Source organism: Tachypleus tridentatus, chromosome 9, assembly GCF_004210375.1.
Source record: "Tachypleus tridentatus isolate NWPU-2018 chromosome 9, ASM421037v1, whole genome shotgun sequence".
Lineage (NCBI taxonomy): Eukaryota > Metazoa > Arthropoda > Merostomata > Xiphosura > Limulidae > Tachypleus > Tachypleus tridentatus.
Genome location: NC_134833.1, coordinates 1,758,094 through 1,780,911, shown reverse-complemented (window position 1 = coordinate 1,780,911; position 22,818 = coordinate 1,758,094). Strand labels below are relative to the sequence as shown.

General features: G+C 30.7%; 1 protein-coding gene across 1 annotated transcript; it reads left to right on the top strand.

Annotated features, from left to right (window-relative positions):
- Positions 1-4,723: 4,723 nt before the first annotated feature.
- On the top strand, positions 4,724-22,606 carry LOC143224647 (uncharacterized). The gene is made up of 7 exons (XM_076452777.1): positions 4,724-4,845; positions 9,187-9,282; positions 9,548-9,853; positions 10,563-10,719; positions 14,101-14,315; positions 21,688-21,849; positions 22,496-22,606. The coding sequence occupies exons 3-6, from the start codon at positions 9,571-9,573 to the stop codon at positions 21,798-21,800; spliced, it is 768 nt and encodes a 255-aa protein (XP_076308892.1). The 5' UTR covers positions 4,724-4,845; positions 9,187-9,282; positions 9,548-9,570; the 3' UTR covers positions 21,801-21,849; positions 22,496-22,606.
- Positions 22,607-22,818: the final 212 nt, after the last annotated feature.

The following is a 22,818-nucleotide window of genomic DNA, read 5'->3' as shown; positions in this document are numbered from 1 at the left end:
TATACTGAAGTATCCCATTTCTCCTCTGTTTTCTGTAACACACTCTCTACTGTGTAAATTGTTTATATACTGAAGTATCCCATTTCTCCTCTGTTTTCTGTAACACACTCTCTACTGTGTAAATTGTTTATATACTGAAGTATCCCATTTCTCCTCTGTTTTTTCTGTAACACACTCTTTACTGTGTAAATTGTTTATATACTGAAGTATCCCATTTCTCCTCTATTTTGATGTAACACACTCTCTACTATGTAAATCGTTTATATACAGAAGTATCCCATTTCTGCTCTATTTTTCTGTAACACACTCTACTATGTAAATCGTGTATGTTCTGAATTATCCCATTTCTCCTCTATTTTGATGTAACACACTCTCTACTAAGTAAATCGTTTATATACTGAACTATCCCATTTCTCCTCTATTTTTCTGTAACACACTCTACTATGGAAATCGTTTATGTACTGAAGTATCCCATTTCTCCTCTATTTTGGTGTAACACACTCTATGTATGTAAATTGTTTATATACTGAAGTATCCCATTTCTCCTCTGTTTTTCTGTAACACACACTCTACTAGGTAAATCGTTTATGTACTGAAGTATCCCGTTTCTCCTCTATTTTTGTGTAACACACTCTAATATGTAAATTGTTTATGTCCTGAAGTATCCCATTTCTCCTCTATTTTGATGTAACACAAACTCTACTATGTAAATCGTTTATGTACTAAAGTATCCCATTTCTCCTCTATTTTGATGTAACACACTCTACTATGTAAATTGTTTATATACTGAAGTATCCCATTTCTCCTCAGTTTTCTGTAACACACACTCTACTATGTAAATCGTTTATGTACTGAAGTATCCCATTTCTCCTCTATTTTGATGTAACACACTCTGTACTATGTAAATCGTTTATGTACTAAAACATCCCATTTCTCCTCTATTTTTCTGAAACACACACTCTACTATGTAAATCGTTTATGTACTGAATTATCCCATTTCTCCTCTACTTTGATGTAACACACTCTCTACTCTGTAAATCATTTATATACTGAAGTATCCCATTTCTCCTCTATTTTCTGTAACACACTCTCTACTATGTAAATCATGTATGTACTGAATTATCCTGTTTCTTCTTTTATTTTGATGTAACACACTCTCTACTGTAAATTGTTTATATACTGAAGTATCCCATTTCTACTCTAGTTTGATGTAACACACTTTCTACTATGTAAATTGTTTATATACTGAAGTATCCCATTTCTACTCTAGTTTGATGTAACACACTTTCTACTATGTAAATTGTTTATATACTGAAGTATCCCATTTCTTCTCTATTTTTCTTTAACACGCACTCTACTATGTAAATCGTTTATGTACTGAATTATCCAGTTTCTCCTCTACTTTGATGTAGCACTCTCTCTACTATGTAAATTGTTTATATTCTGAAGTATCCCATTTCTCCTCTACTTTGATGTAGCACTCTCTCTACTATGTAAATTGTTTATATTCTGAGTATCCCATTTCTCCTCTGTTTTTCTTGTAACACTCTCCTCTACATGTAAATTGTTTATATACTGAAGTATCCCATTTCTCCTCTATTTTGATGTAACACACTCTCTACTATGTAAATTGTTTATATACTGAGTATCCCATTTCTCCTCTATTTTGATTAACACACTCTCTACTATGATGGTTGTTTATATACTGAAGTATCCCATTTCTCCTCTGTTTTGATTGTAACACTCTTTCTACTATGTAAATTGTTTATATACTGAAGTATCCCATTTCTCCTCTTATTTTGATGTAACACACTTTCTACTATGTAAATTGTTTATATACTGAAGTATCCCATTTCTCCTCTATTTTGATGTAACACACTCTACTATGTAAATTGTTTATATACTGAATTATCCCATTTCTCCTCTGTTTTGATGTAACACACACTCTACTATGTAAATCGTTTATATACTGAAGTATCCCATTTCTCCCTCTGTTTTGATGTAACACTCTCTACTATGTAAATCGTTTATGTACTGAAGTATCCCATTTCTCCTCTATTTTGATGTAACACACTCTCTATTATGTAAATCGTTTATATACTGAAACATCCCATTTCTCCTCTATTTTTGTGTAACACACACTCTACTATGTAAATCGTTTATGTACTGAATTATCCCATTTCTCCTCTATTTTGATGTAACACACTCTACTATGTAAATCGTTTATATACTGAAGTATCCCATTTCTCCTCATTTTGATGTAACACACTCTCTACTATGTAAATCGTTTATATACTGAATTATCCCTTTTCTCATCTATTTTGATGTAACACACTCTCTACTATGTAAATCGTTTATATACTGAAACATCCCATTTCTCCTCTATTTTTTCTCTGTAACACACACTCTACTATGTAAATCGTTTATATACTGAAGTATCCCATTTCTCCTCTATTTTCTGTAACACACTCTCTACTATGTAAATCGTTGTAAATCATTCTGTTATGTTTCTGAATTATCCCTATGTAAATTTTCTCCTGTATTTTGATGTAATGTAAATCACTGAAATTATCTCTCCTCTATTTTGGTGTAACTATTATGTAAATCGTTTATATACTGAAGTATCCCATTTCTCCTCTATTTTTCTTGTAACACACTCTACTATGTAAATTGTTTATATACTGAAGTATCCCATTTCTCCTCTGTTTTTCTGTAACACACACTCCACTATGTAAATCGTTTTTATACTGAAGTATCCCATTTCTCCTCTATTTTGATGTAACACACACTCTACTATGTAAATCGTTTATGTACTAAAGTATCCCATTTCTCCTCTATTTTGATGTAACACACTCTACTATGTAAATCATTTATATACTGAAGTATCCCATTTCTCCTCTGTTTTCTGTAACACACACACTACTATGTAAATCGTTTATGTACTGAAGTATCCCATTTCTCCTCTATTTTGATGTAACACACTCTGTACTATGTAAATCGTTTATGTACTAAAACATCCCATTTCTCCTCTATTTTTCTGAAACACACACTCTACTATGTAAATCGTTTATGTACTGAATCATCCCATTTCTCCTCTGCTTTGATAACACACACTCTCTGCTATGTAAATCGTTTATATACTGAAGTATCCCATTTCTCCTCCATTTTGATGTAACACACTCTCTACTATGTAAATCATTTATATACTGAAGTATCCCATTTCTCCTCTATTTTTCTGTAACACACTCTCTACTATGTAAATCATGTATGTACTGAATTATCCTGTTTCTCCTCTATTTTGATGTAACACACTCTCTACTGTGTAAATCGTTTATATACTGAAGTATCCCATTTCTACTCTAGTTTGATGTAACACACTTTCTACTATGTAAATTGTTTATATACTGAAGTATCCCATTTCTTCTCTATTTTTCTTTAACACGCACTCTACTATGTAAATCGTTTATGTACTGAATTATCCCATTTCTCCTCAACTTTGATGTAGCACTCTCTCTACTATGTAAATTGTTTATATTCTGAAGTATCCCATTTCTCCTCTGTTTTCTGTAACACACTCTCTTATGTAAATTGTTTATATACTGAAGTATCCCATTTCTCCTCTATTTTGATGTAACATACTCTTTACTATGTAAATTGTTTATATACTGAAGTATCCCATTTCTCCTCTATTTTGATTGAACACACTCTCTACTATGTAAATCGTTTATATACTGAAGTATCCCATTTCTCCTCTATTTTGATGTAACACACTTTCTACTATGTAAATTGTTTATATACTGAAGTATCCCATTTCTCCTCTATTTTGATGTAAACACACTCTCTCTACTATGTAAATTTTTTATATACTAAAGTATCCCATTTCTCCTCTATTTTGATGTAACACACTCTCTACTATGTAAATTGTTTATATACTGAAGTATCCCATTTCTCCTCTATTTTGATTGAACACACTCTCTACTATGTAAATTGTTTATATACTGAAGTATCCCATTTCTCCTCTATTTTGATTTAACACACACTCTACTATGTAAATTTTTTATATACTAAAGTATCCCATTTCTCCTCTATTTTGATGTAACACACTCTCTACTATGTAAATTTTTTATATACTGAAGTATCCCATTTCTCCTCTATTTTGATAACACACTTTCTCTACTATGTAAATTTTTTATATACTGAAGTATCCCATTTCTCCTCTATTTTGATCTGTAACACTCTCTACTATGTAAATTGTTTATATACTGAAGTATCCCATTTCTCCTCTATTTTGATTTACTATGTAAATGTTTACACACTCTCTACTATGTAAATTGTTTATATGCTGAAGTATCCCATTTCTCCTCTGTTTTTCTGTAACACACTCTCTACTGTGTAAATTGTTTATATACTGAAGTATCCCATTTCTTCTCTGTTTTTTTGTAACACACTCTCTACTATGTAAATTGTTTATATACTGAAGTATCCCATTTCTCCTCTGTTTTTCTGTAACACACTCTCTACTGTGTAAATTGTTTATATACTGAAGTATCCCATTTCTCCTCTGTTTTTCTGTAACACACTCTTTACTGTGTAAATTGTTTATATACTGAAGTATCCCGCTTTCTCCTCTATTTTGATTTAACACACTCTCTACTGTGTAAATTGTTTATATACTGAAACATCCCATTTCTCCTCTGTTTTCTGTAACACACTCTCTACTTTGTATTTCAGGTGATATTCTGAAAGCCAATGATGACCTTACAACAGTGATAAACACTTACAAGAAATTGGTCCTTGGACAAGATGTTGGACCCGTGGTATTTTTAGCAGACAGAAACCCTAAAAGTAAGTGAAACTTCTTTGTAATGTTTTTATAGATAAAATGTATCATTATTTATATTTTATTTATGGTGTATCATAAATGAAATGCAGGTTGAACCTTGAATATTTTCACCTTGTTAAAATACATGTAGAAAATGACATATTTTGTTAGTAATATAGCTTTTGAAAATTAAAGTTTTTCTTTATATTAATTGTTTTCAGTTAAATTTTGGCCAAAGATTTGTGAAGCGTGTTAAGTCGTTCTTTTTTAGCTTGAATAATGGGTAAAATATGAAAATTAATTTAAAATGTGTAGACATAATTTAACATTGTTTAACATTAACTTTAAAGAACACATTATTTTACTGTTAAAAGGAACTTTGTGATGACTTGTCAGATAAAGCTTATAATTTGTAAAGCAGTGATAAAGCCATTAGTCTGACATACATAAGGAGTTTGTGGCTAAACAACAGAAACATTAATAGAATTTTGGTGTGGTATTCTGTATAGTGTTTGGTATATAAACAAGAGGGAATCCCCAATAGCTACAGTTGTAATTAGATTTCAGATCAGTCAAGAGGTGAAACTATGAGCTGAAAGTCTGTACTTGAAAGCTCTGAGCCATTTTATTAGCTGCTATGTTTGAGCTAAAGAAAGGATCACAGTCTTGTACAAAGACCAATTCATATTAAATTAAGAATGAAAAGATTTACTACTTCCTATAAAAGATGGCATTTATTTCATCATTAGCTACAATGAAACCCAAATTTCATAGCATAACAGATAAGCCCATGATACTCTTAACCCCATTGCTAAGGAAATGGGTCAAAGTCTATGTTGTGTTGTATTTGTTGACATGTATTCAAAATAGAAATGAACTACTATTTTATGAATGTAGGTCAGTAAGTTTGGTATCAAGTTGTATATTGCAATTCAACTTGTAGCATGATCCATGAGAATTTCTTAATTCAAAAGTAAATATTAAAAATGAAACCTTAAATATCAGTTTTGTGTGTCACGTGGTACATTGAATGTAGCATTGGTTCAAGTTACTAATACTAATGAGTTAGAATCTAAAATAATAACCTTGTATCTTTTATATTTGCTGAGATGTCACCACATACCCTGAATCAAACACAGTGGCCCTGCCCACCTCTTTTCATTTTGGGAAACGTGTGTTATCCCTGTTTGCATGTACAATGTGAGTAATTAACTGAAGGCTCAGAATGTCCTTTCTAGTGGCTTTCTCAATCGGTTTTAAGTATTCTGGCTTCAAATCCTTTCTTTTCATACTGCATTCTAAGTAGTAAGGTAAGACATACAGTGAACTTGAAATTTTATATTTTCTCACACTGAAATACAGCTTAATTACTGTGGTTGATGAATTATTGTGGAATTCTATTATATTGGTGCAGTAATTTATGCCTTTTTTGTTATTTCAAAATATATATTATATATAAACCCTAAAATTATTTTGTTTCACATTCTTTGTTGACACATTTGATTAGGCTCAGCAGTCTGTGGCAGGCTACAAACAAGTACAAAGTTTATAATTAGAATAGATAATTGTTTAGTGTACTTCTTTATTTAGTGTTCTGTTAATTAAGAAATATAATAATATATATACATATATAATCTAATATTTGAAGTGTAACTTTTACAAAATGCTGGTTCACAGTAAAAATGGTTAACTTAGTAAAGGCCAGTTTTATATTCTTGGATATGGTAATGAGTGCATTTGCTGCATCATTCTGATTTTGTTATATTAACTAGGAACAGCTGAATATAATAAATGTATAATGTTATGACAGTGAAGCTACGTAGACTAAGTGTTTCTGTTTTCATGTTATAATTTGTAGTTATTCAAGAATGAAGAAAGCGTATTTTATATTTATTTGTCCACCAATGGCATAGCAAGAAAGTAAGTCAGTTGACTTGCAAAGCTAGAAACTAGGTACAAATAGTCCATTGTGTAGCTCTATGCTACATTCAATCAGTGTTTTTATTTCTTGATTTGATATGATGGTTACAAGGTCAGTCAAATTAATAAAATCCATACAGTATTGAAAATAATTGATCAAATATAAAGATTTTCTAAAAAGAAACATAATAATCTGGAGATTATAAATATTTTGCATGTGAAATATGAAAGTCTTCTGGGGTAAAAAGTATATTTAATTTTAAAATTGAAACTTCTTTGCCTTTTTTTGAATGTTGACTATTCGACACACAATAAAACATTACTCAAGAAACCTTAAAACTTAATAAAAATATCTGAACTTTTACATTTGAAAGCATTGTAATGTTTACAAATAATCTTCAACGACTTTGTAAAGATATGCATACATTATCAAAAATAATAGTATAATTACACTCATGAATACTTTTGTAGTTACGAGTTAGGTGGATCTCACCCAATCTGTAATAGTAGGTTTAATAATATCAGACCTGTCTATTTTCATAGGTGTATTATTGACAGTTTTGTAGCAGGTAATATAAAGAATGTATAACATATAAACTTCTATAGGTAGATCTGTGTGATACAACCATATAAGAAAATTTATAAGAAGAGAAAGTCTGTGGTGAAGTATTTACTTTCTACAGCAGACACTGACTTCCAAATCTTCATTCAACTTAAAACATTTCTCTGTGGTATTGTGGAGGTATGTTCACTACAGCTTGGACTTTCACAATATCTCTCTTCTCTGAACACGTCAAAGTATTTAATGACAAATCTATATAGAGACAGAGAAAATTCTACAGTTGGTGAATATCTGTATGTCTGAGAGATGCATGTAATGACAATTTATATTAGCTTCCTCTGTGTGTCCATGAATTTTGAACTTTGACCCCATAATTAACAAAGTGGGCACTTTGCTACATAACTCAACATCTACCAGTCCTTTGTACAGCAAAGTATAGAACATTGTAAAGTCGTCACTTCTCTTGAGGGCCAGTTAGGCATAGAAAGTAGATTTTCCATAAACTGAAGTATATAAGATTGGTCTTCATTAAGAGACATATTGCTACCCATTTAGCATGAGGTGGAATATTCTTCAGTTTGGAGGAACTCAAAGCTCTTTTTCTGTCAGCTGTTGGTGCTAGCCAAAAGTATCATGCTTATCTAAATGATGAAACAAAGATATAAACACACTAGTACAGGACGTTAAGTCTTTCAAAAAGAAAACAGTCCAGCACGGTAACGGATGTCTTGTTTATTTCTATTCATAAGAAAGCAGTCCAGCACTATAATGGATGTCTTGTTTATTTCTATTCATAAGAAAGCAGTCCAGCACTATCGGATGTCTTGTTTATTTCTATTCATAAGAAAGCAGTCCAGCACTATAATGGATGTCTTGTTTATTTCTATTCATAAGAAAGCAGTCCAGCACTATAATGGATGTCTTGTTTATTTCTATTCATAAGAAAACAGTCTAGCACGATATGGATGTCTTGTTTAGTAACTTACATTCAAGCCACATGTCATGAGGGTTTTAGTAACTTATGTTCAAGCCACATGTCATGAGGTTTTAGTAACTTACGCTCAAGCCACATCAAGCCACATGTCATGAGGTTTTAGTAACTTTACGTTCAAGCCACATGTCATGAGGTTTTAGTAACTTACACATGTCACGAGGTTTTGTTAACTTACATACAAGATCGTGGCTAATAATACATATTGTAATAATTAGTTTATTAGTTTTGAGTTCATAATTTTATAAGGCAATATTAAAAAAAGATTTTTTGTAGATAAAAACTTATGTTAACTGAAAGACTGACAGATCTTGTAAAGATATTCACATTACATTGATAGTTGAAAGTATTAGGTCTAAAAGAGTTTAAACAAGTACAAAGAGGATGCATGGTCAATAAAATTGATTGAACCTATATTGAGAAAGTTAATGGCTATTAAGGACACAGATGTTACTTTATAACATACCGTGTTTAAGTGCAGAGATGTTAAGGTAAGCAGAAAGTAGCTTTAAAGTCATAGGTTCCTGGGATTTCAGACAAGAAATGCTGAGGCTAAGACCCTACCTAAAAATAAAATAATTTTCTAGGTAGGAAGCTTTGGTCTCATAGCTTTCACTAGGGACCTGGGAAGATTCCAAGTATATAGCCCTAGTTATACATCATAGAAAAGTCTTTAATAATGAGAACACTGTAAGGGTATAAACCATATGGATATCTGTACATTTAATAGTGACACAATCCATTATGGCTTTTACAAATAATAAAAAAGGATAAGTTATTATAAATAACAATAATTATTTGAATTGATTTTAAAGAAGTAGTTATTGCATAGTACTGTGATTAGCTGTTCACATTCAAGTGTGGTGTTTCTATCTCTATTTATTTGTATAGGTGAAACTTCACTCTTGGACCTAGCATCTCCTACAGAGAAGCGTGGTTCTCAGTGTGTGGATTCAAGTCTTCTGGATGACCAGCTGTTAGCTCTAGGTAAAGAAAGTAACTTGTCTTGGCTTCTTTATTTTTGAATGAACAACCATTTTTATTCTAACTTAAATACAGTCAAGTAATAGTTCTTTTGAAGTAGGACTTGTTATTATTTATTACATTAATTTTCAGATGATTACTTTAAGACAGCAGATAAATAAAGTTTCATTACTGGCACTTGTGGCTGAATTTTATTTTTAGTTCAGTTTATATTTTTGTGGATATAAAAGAAATACATAAAATGATATTAATTGGTGCTTTTATACAGGCTTGAGTGACTCAAAACAGAATATGTCACCACATCAGTCACCTTCTTCTGTCATAAATGGTGTGAAAACCTCTAGTGACCTTGAGGATCTGGATAAGATATTTTCTGTGGGAAATTCTAAAACAGAAATTACAAATTCAGGTTTTGGAATCCTCACATCTCAAGTAAATGGTGCGGGTGTTGGAAGCACCAATTCCATTGCAGTCAGAACCACAGTGGGTATTTCATCTAGTGCTCCGGTTTCTGCCACACCAGCATATCACAGAGATGAAAATATTCCAAAGCTTCTCCAGCCCATAAATACAAGTATGTTAATGTTTTGGAAGCCCAGAGACCAAAATATAGTTGAAAAATATAGGTGTAGTCCATGGAGTGTTCAGTGGTTTCAACACATTTTGTAAATAAAAACAATTTTGATTTGTGAAAGTTAAAAATTTTGGAGGAAAAAGAAAATTCATTACTCAATTATTTAAACTTGAAGTATTAAACTAATATGTTCCACAATAAATATATATGTATGTATGCGTGTGTATTTATTTATGAGCAACTTCTCTCTTTAATTGTGTTAGAGGGTGGACTTTTAACTGTTCTGAACGAGTAAAATATTAAACAGTGCTTAAAACTGTCGTGCATTTTGATACTGAACATATAATTTATTTTGCTTTATTTCAACAAACTTTTTATCGTACAGTTAAACTTCTGTAACGTTAGGCTACGTTACCTGTGAAAAGTGGCTGTACTAATATTAACTTTAAATATTTATGTGTGATTTTGGAATAATTTAATTATTGTACAATTTTTCTTTCTGTTCATTAGTAAGGTAACTTATAGAGGAAGTAGAATGTAACTTACAAATGAATGAAGCTGTTTCTATATAACAAACAATGGAATTACTTGATCACTGGATAAACCTAAACCTATCACAGTGTATTGAACCATCATATAAGTATCTTGGCTATGAACAGGATTTTGGAATTTCTAGGTTAGTTTCAAATTATCGTTTCTTCTGTTTCAGTAGAATCTCCTGTTCCAATATGTACTACTCATAGTAACGATAAAAACAGCTTTAGGTCAGTTGGAGCAAAAGGGTTAGAAGAATTGGATGTGTTAAGTCAGTCATTGCTGAAGAAAAGTTTACCAGCCAATGCTCCAACTAAGTCTGAATTTCCAAGGTAAAGTTCAGGTGGTACTTAAGCACTAATAAGTGATAGTTTGTGTTGCATACAACTGTTCTCTAAATGATTAATTGTTGAAAATATAAGAAATTGCAAATTTCATATTAATTAAATACCTGTTAAAGTTAAAATTATGTGGTTTTCTTTGGAAAGAGGGATCTCTTACACTTCAGAACCCTCTTGTACTGTTATCTGTTTCATGTTTTGTAGTATATTCTGGTTTTAATGTTAAGAATTAGTGTTGTATTTTCCATGATAATATGTCCTATTTCTGTTCATAAAATTTAGTTGACTAAAAATTTGTTTCTTGTCACAACTTATTCAAACTCAAGTGTGTGCTTTAACGCTATTGAAATGGGTCTTTCTATAGTCATAGTTTGAAGGTCATGTCATCACATTTCTAAACATGCATTCATAAAGTAGTAATCTACTATCTTATACCAGTAATACTTAACTTATTCATATCAAATTATTTGATATAAAAATTTTAAATGTAACATTTAATTGTATCAAAGTGTATGATATTAGAATTTGAGAAAAAAACATTCAAATTGGTGTCAAATCGAATGATATTAAAATTTTAAATATAACATTCAAAATGGTATCAAGTTGTATGGTATTGGAATTTTAAATACAACATTCAAATTGGTATCAAAGTGTATGATATTAAAATTTTAAATATAACATTCAAAATGGTATCAAGTTGTATGGTATTGGAATTTTAAATACAACATTCAAATTGGTATCAAAGTGTATGATATTAAAATTTTTAATATAACATACAAATTCATAGTTGAAAATAAATCTTGAATATTAATTTTTGTGAGTCATGTGGTATGTTGAATGTAGCACTGGTTCAAACTAGATGTTTTTGGTGTTAAGTACAAAATCTGTAATTTTTTTATGAATTAGGAACCTAACTTACCAATATTGACAAGATAGAATATGAAATAAGAACCTCCTGTCTTTTCTGTTTGCTAAGACATCACTACATTTAGACATTCAAACACAGTGACCATGTCCAACTCTGTCTATTTTTATAAATACTTGCTTATGTACATGTGCTTCCATTTATGATGTGTGAATAACTAATTGGAAGCTCAGAATGTCTCAAGCTTGGTACTCTGAGCCTCTGTAAAGAGAAACCTGCTTTTTTTCATGGTTGTCTTGAAATCATAAGGAAAGTCATTATTGAGCTTGAAAAATCATGTGTTTTAGACCAAAATAAAGCTTAGCTTGTTAGTTTGATGAATGGAATTCTGTGGTATTTATATAGTTTTTGTTATTTCAAAATGCATGTGTAAAACTTAAACAAAATAGTTTGTTTTACATTTTTCTTATGTGAAATATGACAAGGCTTAACAAATTACAGCAGGCAGCAAATGAGACAAAGTTCATAACTAAGAGAGATAGTTTTCAATACTTCTTTAATTGGCATTTTATGTTTTAAGAAAAATAATGGAAACTTAAGAACTTATTCGTTAATATTAGTTGTCTATATATGTGCATAATGTATTATAACTCAAATGTGACTACTTTACAAAATACTGGTGCACTAGAACGTAACCAAGGCAAGTAACTTCCTAAAGGTCAGTCTTATGTTATTGGATATGGTAACATGAGTGCATGTGTGATACGTCATTCAACTCCTGTAATATCAGTGAGATGCTATTCTAAGGTCAATATAATAATTTTTGTATCTGTAAAATGTTATGAGATTTAAGTATTTAGGTTAAATATTTGTGTTTTTATGTTATAATTTAGACATTCTAGAATGAAAAAAATGACATTTTATTTTCTATTTCTTATGATGGTTACTTAGGTCAGTCAAATTGACCAAAACTATACAGTGATACAGAAGTTAAAATAACAGATAATGTTTTTGCTAAAAAAAATGCATCATTATTGGGGAGATATTTTTTATTGCTTTTAAAGATTTTTCATGTGAAATTTAAATTTTAATATCAAAATTAAAATTATTTCACATTCAAAATTTAAAAATGCAAAAACATTAGGTTGTCCAGAAATGTCAGAATTCTCACGATGAAATTTAGAAGCTGAATATTGAGTAACTTATTGTTGGTGTTGTTGCTTACCAGGTGTTTTAATTGTCTACTGTTTTAACTCTACTCAGAATAAGTTTTGTAACCCCAAAGGCAGCATGGACAGGAAGGACTTTCATTTACAACTTCAAAATTGGATGAAAAGCTACTGAAACTACACAGAACATCAACCAAACATTTAGCTATAGATCTGTTATCGAAAGTACAGTTCAGCATTGGTTCTGAAGTTTTTACATGGAGATGAAAGTCTTGAAGACCACAAAGGTCATAGAAGGAAGCCATCCTTAAATGAAAACACATTAAGGGAAGCAGTTGATGCAGACTCTTGCACACCAGTATGTGAGCTTGCAGAAAAGCTAAGCACAAGCAAATCAAGCATTGCCAACCCCCTGAATGCAATTGGAAAGAAGAAGACGTTAGATCAGTGGGTTCCACATGAACTGACTGAAGATCAGCAAAATGTGCATTATGAGACCTGTCGAGGATGATGCTCCATCGTGTTACTTGTATTAGGACTCCAAAATACTTGAGTTAACATTGTGATCAAATGTGGAAACATTTAGAAATAAAGTTTTAAGTATTTAAGATACACACATTCCTTTTAGAAAGAAAATTATAGCTGCAAGTAAAAATATATCTGCAAGTGAAAACATAGCTGCAAGTAAAATATTGCTGCAAGTGAAAATATAGCTACAAGTAAAAAAATATAGCTACAAGTGAAAAACCAGTTTGGCAAAGGTTTTAAGAGACAAAGAAAAGCATGAGAAATGTATTATGTGTGTAAAAACTACTGGTTTGAGTTAAGAAAATTTTTTATGCAGAGGAGCGAACAATGTTTTGAACTTCTTCAGTCATCGTCAGGTTCACAAAGAAAAAAAGAGGTAACTGACCGATAGCTGACCACATGTTAGATCTAAGTACACCCTCTACATTCTTACACTCAGTTACACAACTGCCTTCAAACATTGTTCATTGAACACCTAACAGTGTGATAATCAGACTATCACATTAGATCAACTGTTATAATCAAACTGTCACATCAGAACACCTAACAGTGTGATAATCAGACTGTCACGTCAGAACAACTAAGTGTTATAATCAAACTATTGCTCTAGAACAATTAACAGTAATGATCAGACTATAACTTTACAACACTTAAGAATGTAGTAATCATATTATCACTCACTCTAGAACAATTAACACTGTGATAATCAGACTTATCATTTTAAAATGATAAAATTATTGTTATTGTAATCAGACTTGGAACATTTATATTGTTAAAAGCTCTAATGTAGATTTTCTCGTCTCATTTTAGTGCTCCTCAGAAAATTCCAATGAATCAGCTACCTAAACAACCACAAGTTCAGACCCCAAGCTCACCGTCCCTATTACGTGTAAATTATCCCCAAGATTCAAATCCTACAGTGGAAACAGAAAATAGGGTTCCATCAATTTCTCCTTCCAAAGTTTCTGTGCAAGATGTTTCGTCTCTTTCAGATGTTACAGTACCTTTACAAAGTATACAACCAGGTATTAATGACTTTCATAAAACAAAGTATTGTGAGAAATATAATTTTATTGTTGTTATACTTTACTACAATATATAAATTAATACTACAAGGTATTGATGATGTTTAAAGATAAGTTATTGTAAGAAATATTATTCTTATACTTTACTGCAAGATATAAATGAATACTACCAAGTATAGATGATTCTTTGATAGATTGTTTAGGCAGAGTATTCATGATGAAACTTTGTAGAATGGACGGCAGCTGCCTGTTGTAGAGATACAATTGTAGAAGACGATGTTTTGAAAGTCTTCCGCCTTTCATCTTGAAGTCTGTGCGTGTGTAGGTGCTGACCATCTTTTATAGTGTCCTGTTGGATTGTGGAGAGCGTGTTGTGATTGGTTGGATTATCACTGTTTCTGATTGGAGGAGAGATTTCCTGTAGATTTAACCAATGACAGCCACAGGTTACTCACCTGTAATCCAGAATCTATGTTAAGTGAAGGTTTAATAGTGTTAATATAAAATGATTCTTTCATTTTTCTTGTCTTCCAGAATATGTCTGTGTTGATGATTCTAGTTTTCTCACAGTTTATTTTGTTTCCAGTTGATGTGGCATGCTCTGCCATGGCTGAATTTTGTCTTTTCATGAGTCTTGTACTATATTTATGTTCTTTTATTCTTGTCGAGTTTTCTTCCTGTTTCTCCAATATATGTATCATTGCATGAACACGAATTTTGTAGAGGATGTTTTGGAGATTCTCTTTGGTAGGTCACTGTTTATTTTTTACCAGAATGACCTTAAGGTCTCCCAAACCCTATGGCTGAACAATTCCGACATCAAACTTACACCATTTTCAGAAAGACCGAGAAACCAAAACCAAACATCACTAAACATGAATGAAGCACATTGAACCTTCTAAAACAAGACAACAACATGATTCTACCAGCAGACAAAGGAAACAGTCATCCTAGATGTCAACAGTTAGATCAAACAGTTACTAGACAAACACCAATATAATAAGATCACCATGATCACCAGAGAGACTCTTCAATAGAGTGCTGAACAAATTAAAGAAAGAAGGCTTAATCAACAAAAAAACTAACCAAAGACTTAAGTTCCAATGAAAATTTCCCTCCTTTGTTTTAACGGACTACCTATGGTACACAAACCTTATATACCTCTAAGGCCTATTATCAGTGCTCAAAACTCACCTTGCCATCAACTGGCTACTTTGCTAGTACCTATCTTATCTCCACTATGTGGAAACACAGAACGTCACGTTGAAAACTCAATAGATTTCATAAGACAGCTCAGAAAGCTACACATCAAATTCCAGGATACTATGTTCAGTTTTGATGTCACAGGTCTGTTTATCAATGTTTCAACCTCAGAAATCCTTCACATCACCAGAAAACGACTGCTGAATGACAACTCTCTACCACACAGAAAAGATATGAAAATAGACTTCATAATGGAACTAACAACCATTTGTCTACAATCAACCTATTTCCAATACAATGAGGAATTCTACAAACAAACAAATGGTGTAGCCTGGGGTCACCACTCTTTTCCAGCCTTGCAGACACTTTCATGGAAGACATTGAAGAAAGAGCCATTTCATCCACACTGATAAAACCAAGTTTCTTCAGGCGTTATGTCGACGACACCTTCGTTATTTGGCCCCACAGTCATGAAAACTTACCAGCTTTCTTAGAACATCTCAATTCCATGGACAAAAGAATCCACTTCTATGGAAATAGAGAAACAAAACAAATAACCACATATGTATACAGAAAACCCACCCACATGGACAGATACCTACACTTCCAGTCCTATCATCTAACCTCGATGAAATGTGGTATAATCCAATGCCTAAACAAGAGAGCGGAAAACATTTGTGATAAGACATCTATCAAGCAGAGCGCCAAAAGATCGTAGAGAGTTTAAAACAGAATGGTTACACTTCCTTCTTCATCAAAACTCCTTGAAGACCACAACAGAAAGAAAACATCAGTAAGTCACCACCATTTAATTACCATATCTATAACATTTCAGTGAAAAACTGAAACACATAGCCAACAAATTCAACATAGAAGTCCGGTGAAAATCCTACAATACCTTAAGGTCCATTCTAGTAAAAAAACAAACAGCGAATTACTAAAGAGAATCTTAAAAACGTCATCTGTGAAATTCCGTGTTCCTGCAACAATACATACATTAGAGAAACAGAAAGAAAACTCTCGACAAGAATAAAAGAACATAAATATAGTACAAGACTCATGAAAACACAAAATTCAGCCATGGCAGAGCATGCCACGTCAACTGGACACAGAATAAACTGCGAGAAAACTAGAATCATCAACACAGACAAATTCTGGAAGACAAGAAAAATGAAAGAATCATTTTATATTAACACTATTAAACCTTCACTTAACATAGATTCTGGATTACAGGTGAGTAACCTGTGACTGTCATTGGTTAAATCTACAGGAAATCTCTCCTCCAATCAGAAACAGTGATAATCCAACCAATCACAACACACTCTCCACACTCCACCAGGTCACTATAAAAGATGGTCAGCACCTACACATACCTATTTGAAGACGAAAGGTGGAAGATTTTCAAAACGTTGTCCTCTACAACAGGCAGTTGTCATCCATTCTACAAAGTTTCATCATGAATAGATGATGTTTAAAGAAGATAAGTTATAGTAAGAAATATTGTTGTTATACTTTACTGCAAGATATAAATTAATACTACCAGGTATTGATGATGTTCAAAGAAGAAGAGATACTGTTAGAAATATGGTTATACTTTACTACAAGATATAAATTAATACTACCAGGTATTGATGATGTTCAAAAGAAGAAGAGATACTGTTAGAAATATATGTTTATACTTTACTACAAGATATAAATTAATACTAACAGGTATTGATGATGTTCAAAGAAGAAGAGATACTGTTAGAAATATTGTTGTTATACTTCACTACAAGATATAAATTAATACTACCAGGTATTGATGATGTTCAAAGAAGAAGAGATACTGTTAGAAATATTGTTGTTATACTTTACTACAAGATATTAATTAATACTACCTTCAGGTATTGATGATGTTCAAAGAAGAAGAGATACTGTTAGAAATATTGTTGTTATACTTTCACTACAAGATATAAATTAATACTACCAGGTATTGATGATGTTCAAAGAAGAAGAGATACTGTTAGAAATATTGTTGTTATACTTTACTACAAGATATAAATTAATACTACCAGGTATTGATGATGTTCAAAGAAGAAGAGATACTGTTAGAAATATTGTTGTTATACTTCACTACAAGATATAAATTAATACTACCAGGTATTGATGATGTTCAAAAGAAGAGATACTGTTAGAAATATTGTTGTTATACTTTACTACAAGATATAAATTAATACTACCAGGTATTGATGATGTTCAAAGAAGAAGAGATACTGTTAGAAATATTGTTGTTATACTTCACTACAAGATATAAATTAATACTACCAGGTATTGATGATGTTCAAAGAAGAAGAGATACTGTTAGAAATATTGTTATACTTCACTACAAGATATAAATTAATACTACCAGGTATTGATGATGTTCAAGAAGAAGAGATACTGTTAGAAATATTGTTGTTATACTTTACTACAAGATATAAATTAATACTACCAGGTATTGATGATGTTCAAAGAAGAAGAGATACTGTTAGAAATATTGTTGTTATACTTTCACTACAAGATATAAATTAATACTACCAGGTATTGATGATGTTCAAAGAAGAAGAGATACTATTAGAAATATTGTTGTTATACTTTACTACAAGATATAAATTAATACTACCAGGTATTGATGATGTTCAAAGAAGAAGAGATACTGTTAGAAATATTGTTGTTATACTTTACTACAAGATATAAATTAATACTACCAGGTATTGATGATGTTCAAAGAAGAAGAGATACTGTTAGAAATCTTGTTGTTATACTTTACTACAAGATATAAATTAATACTACCAGGTATTGATGATGTTCAAAGAAGAAGAGATACTGTTAGAAATATTGTTGTTATACTTTACTACAAGATATAAATTAATACTACCAGGTATTGATGATGTTCAAAGAAGAAGAGATACTGTTAGAAATATTGTTGTTATACTTTACTACAAGATATAAATTAATACTACCAGGTATTGATGATGTTCAAAGAAGAAGAGATACTGTTAGAAATATTGTTGTTATACTTTACTACAAGATATAAATTAATACTACCAGGTATTGATGATGTTCAAGAAGAAGAGATACTGTTAGAAATATTGTTGTTATACTTCACTACAAGATATAAATTAATACTACAGGTATTGATGATGTTCAAAAGAAGATACTGTTAGAAATATTGTTGTTATACTTTACTACAAGATATAAATTAATACTACCAGGTATTGATGATGTTCAAAGAAGAAGAGATACTGTTAGAAATATTGTTGTTATACTTCACTACAAGATATAAATTAATACTACCAGGTATTGATGATGTTCAAGAAGAAGAGAGATACTGTTAGAAATATTGTTGTTATACTTTACTACAAGATATAAATTAATACTACCAGGTATTGATGATGTTCAAAGAAGAAGAGATACTGTTAGAAATATTGTTGTTATACTTCACTACAAGATATAAATTAATACTACCAGGTATTGATGATGTTCAAAGAAGAAGAGATACTGTTAGAAATATTGTTGTCATACTTTTGTTTACTACAAGATATAAATTAATACTACCAGGTATTGATGATGTTCAAAGAAGAAGAGATACTGTTAGAAATATTGTTATACTTTACTACAAGATATAAATTAATACTACCAGGTATTGATGATGTTCAAAAGAAGAAGAGATACTGTTAGAAATATTGTTGTTATACTTCACTACAAGATATAAATTAATACTACCAGGTATTGATGATGTTCAAAGAAGAAGAGATACTGTTAGAAATATTGTTATACTTTACTACAAGATATAAATTAATACTACCAGGTATTGATGATGTTCAAGAAGAAGAGATACTGTTAGAAATATTGTTATACTTTACTACAAGATATAAATTAATACTACCAGGTATTGATGATGTTCAAAGAAGAAGAGATACTGTTAGAAATATTGTTGTTATACTTCACTACAAGATATAAATTAATACTACCAGGTATTGATGATGTTCAAAGAAGAAGAGATACTGTTAGAAATATTGTTGTTATACTTTACTACAAGATATAAATTAATACTACCAGGTATTGATGATGTTCAAAGAAGAAGAGATACTGTTAGAAATATTTTTTATTATACTTTACTACAAGATATAAATTAATACTACCAGGTATTGATGATGTTCAAAGAAGAAGAGATACTGTTAGAAATATTGTTATACTTTACTACAAGATATAAATTAATACTACCAGGTATTGATGATGTTCAAAGAAGAAGAGATACTGTTAGAAATATTGTTGTTATACTTTTACTACAAGATATAATTTAATACTACCAGGTATTGATGATGTTCAAAGAAGAAGAGATACTGTTAGAAATATTGTTGTTATACTTTACTACAAGATATAAATTAATACTACCAGGTATTGATGATGTTCAAGAAGAAGAGATACTGTTAGAAATATTGTTGTTATACTTCACTACAAGATATAAATTAATACTACCAGGTATTGATGATGTTCAAAGAAGAAGAGATACTGTTAGAAATATTGTTGTTATACTTTACTACAAGATATAAATTAATACTACCAGGTATTGATGATGTTCAAAGAAGAAGAGATACTGTTAGAAATATTGTTATACTTTACTACAAGATATAAATTAATACTACCAGGTATTGATGATGTTCAAAGAAGAAGAGATACTGTTAGAAATATTGTTGTTATACTTTACTACAAGATATAAATTAATACTACCAGGTATTGATGATGTTCAAAGAAGAAGAGATACTGTTAGAAATATTGTTGTTATACTTTACTACAAGATATAAATTAATACTACCAGGTATTGATGATGTTCAAAAAGAAGAGATACTGTTAGAAATATTGTTGTTATACTTCACTACAAGATATAAATTAATACTACCAGGTATGGATGATGTTCAAAGAAGAAGAGATACTGTTAGAAATATTGTTGTTATACTTCACTACAAGATATAAATTAATACTACCAGGTATTGATGATGTTCAAGAAGAAGAGATACTGTTAGAAATATTGTTGTTATACTTCACTACAAGATATAAATTAATACTACCAGGTATTGATGATGTTCAAGAAGAAGAGATACTGTTAGAAATATTGTTGTTATACTTTTACTACAAGATATAAATTAATACTACCAGGTATTGATGATGTTCAAAGAAGAAGAGATACTGTTAGAAATATTGTTGTTATACTTTACTACAAGATATAAATTAATGGCTCAGTCTCTTGTGATACGCGTTATTTTACCATACAAACAATGTTGCTACAGTGACTTCAGTTTCTGAATATAATTCTTTGTCTTCTTACTCATTTCTCTGGCTTCAACAAGTTTGTTAGATTAGTCAGTAAGAGTGATGCAACTGTGAAGTGTATTAAGCTGTCAGTTAATTGTCTTAGGTTTGTTTAAAACATTTTAAGGTTGTTGTGAAGTAAACATTCATTAATGAAGTAGTGCCATAAGAGCTGTCTGTACTTCTAACAGACTGGAAACATTTGTTAATGAAGTAGTACCATAAGAGCTGTACTTCTAACAGACTGGAAACATCCATTAATGAAGTAGTACCATAAGAGCTGTACTTCTAACAGACTGGAAACATTTGTTAATGAAGTAGTGCCATAAGAGCTGTACTTCTAACAGACTGAAAACATTCATTGTCATCGCACAATAAATTTTTCATTAGAAAATAAATTATTTTCAGGGTATTGGTAAATTCTTACATAAGATAATATTAGCTGTATATTTGTGAATATTTAATATTATCTTGGATACAAAATAGTCATGAATACAGCTTTTTAAATACACTAATCTTGCTTATAAAGATTAGAATACATTGTTATATTGTTTGTGTACTGTCACTGTCAAAGATATTTTTGGATGTGGCACATAAAAGACTAAATGTGGAGAAATTTCCTACTATATTTGTTTATTATTTTCTAAAACGTGTTTTTAAAATCAGTTCTATTCACAAATAAAATGTAAAGTTTATATTGGAAGAATTTATAGCTGTTGTTATTACAAATGACTAGCTAGTTTGAAATATATACAATGACATGTTAATCTGCAAAAAAACAATTATTTATTAGAGACTAGTATTTAATTTCAACTTTTTATTATCCAAATTATTTCAGGAGAAACTCCACCATTAACTCTTCAAGAGAAAAATGGCCTAACTGTTGTTGTTCATTTTGGTAAAGACTCTCCGAGCAGATGTCACTGTGATGGTTGTATCAACTATGAGTAGAAATTCTTGCCCAGTTAAAAGTTTCTACTTTCAGGCTGCAGTACCAAAAGTAATTAACCTAAAAGATAATTGGTGTTTATCTGTATTATTAATTTAGCAAAAACACTGTCCAATCAAACATTCTTCTCTGTTGTGTGACTGATTGATTAATACTTTCTGCATTATTCTATGTAAGGAACAGTGGTTTAACAGTTGTCACTATCTTAATAATTATAGGAAGTGTCCTGGAAAAAAAAATTTATTTTAACAACAGCAGTTAAAAAAATAAGATTATTTTTTACGGTTACAATGTGAACGCAATCATACAAATAATACTCCATTTATCCAACAATAAACAGGATTTTTGTTATCACAATCTTGGAATCATTGGTCATTCATATTACTAATAATACTGGTTTGTGTTTAACAATACTACTGTTCATTTTCTTTTGTAGTAGTAACAGATCTGAACCCATTCTTGTTCACTCTGTCTTTATTTAAGATTACAGATTTTCATATTTAAAAACTGTTTAACCCTCAAACAACAGGAATGCTATACATAGCAGCATCAGTTGATGATGGACACCATTTTTCTGATATGTTTATTTAGTTTTAAAGGTTTAAAATAAAAATGACATTATTATTTGTTGTTTTTAGCCTGTCTGTATGGAGAGATTACATGTTAAGGTTAATTATTAAAAGCTTTTCTGTTTCAGACTATGAGAATCAAACTGCAACCCCCTTCTGCCACAGATCTGCCACCTTACAACCCTATTCTACCCCCAGCAGCCATCACCCAAGTTATGCTGCTTGCAAACCCCAATAAAGTAAGTTAACATCTAACAGTATAAAATTTATGTGTCTTTGAGAAACATTAAAGACAGAAATGTACAGTCAGATCTCTGAAACAGTGCTAAAAATGTTTAAGTAATAAACTCAGAGAATAGTTTTCTTAACTCTATCAGCTCTGTTAATTATGATGTGAAACATGTTAATGGTTCTAAGCATGTGTATTTCAGCTTCAAGTTTTTTACTGAGC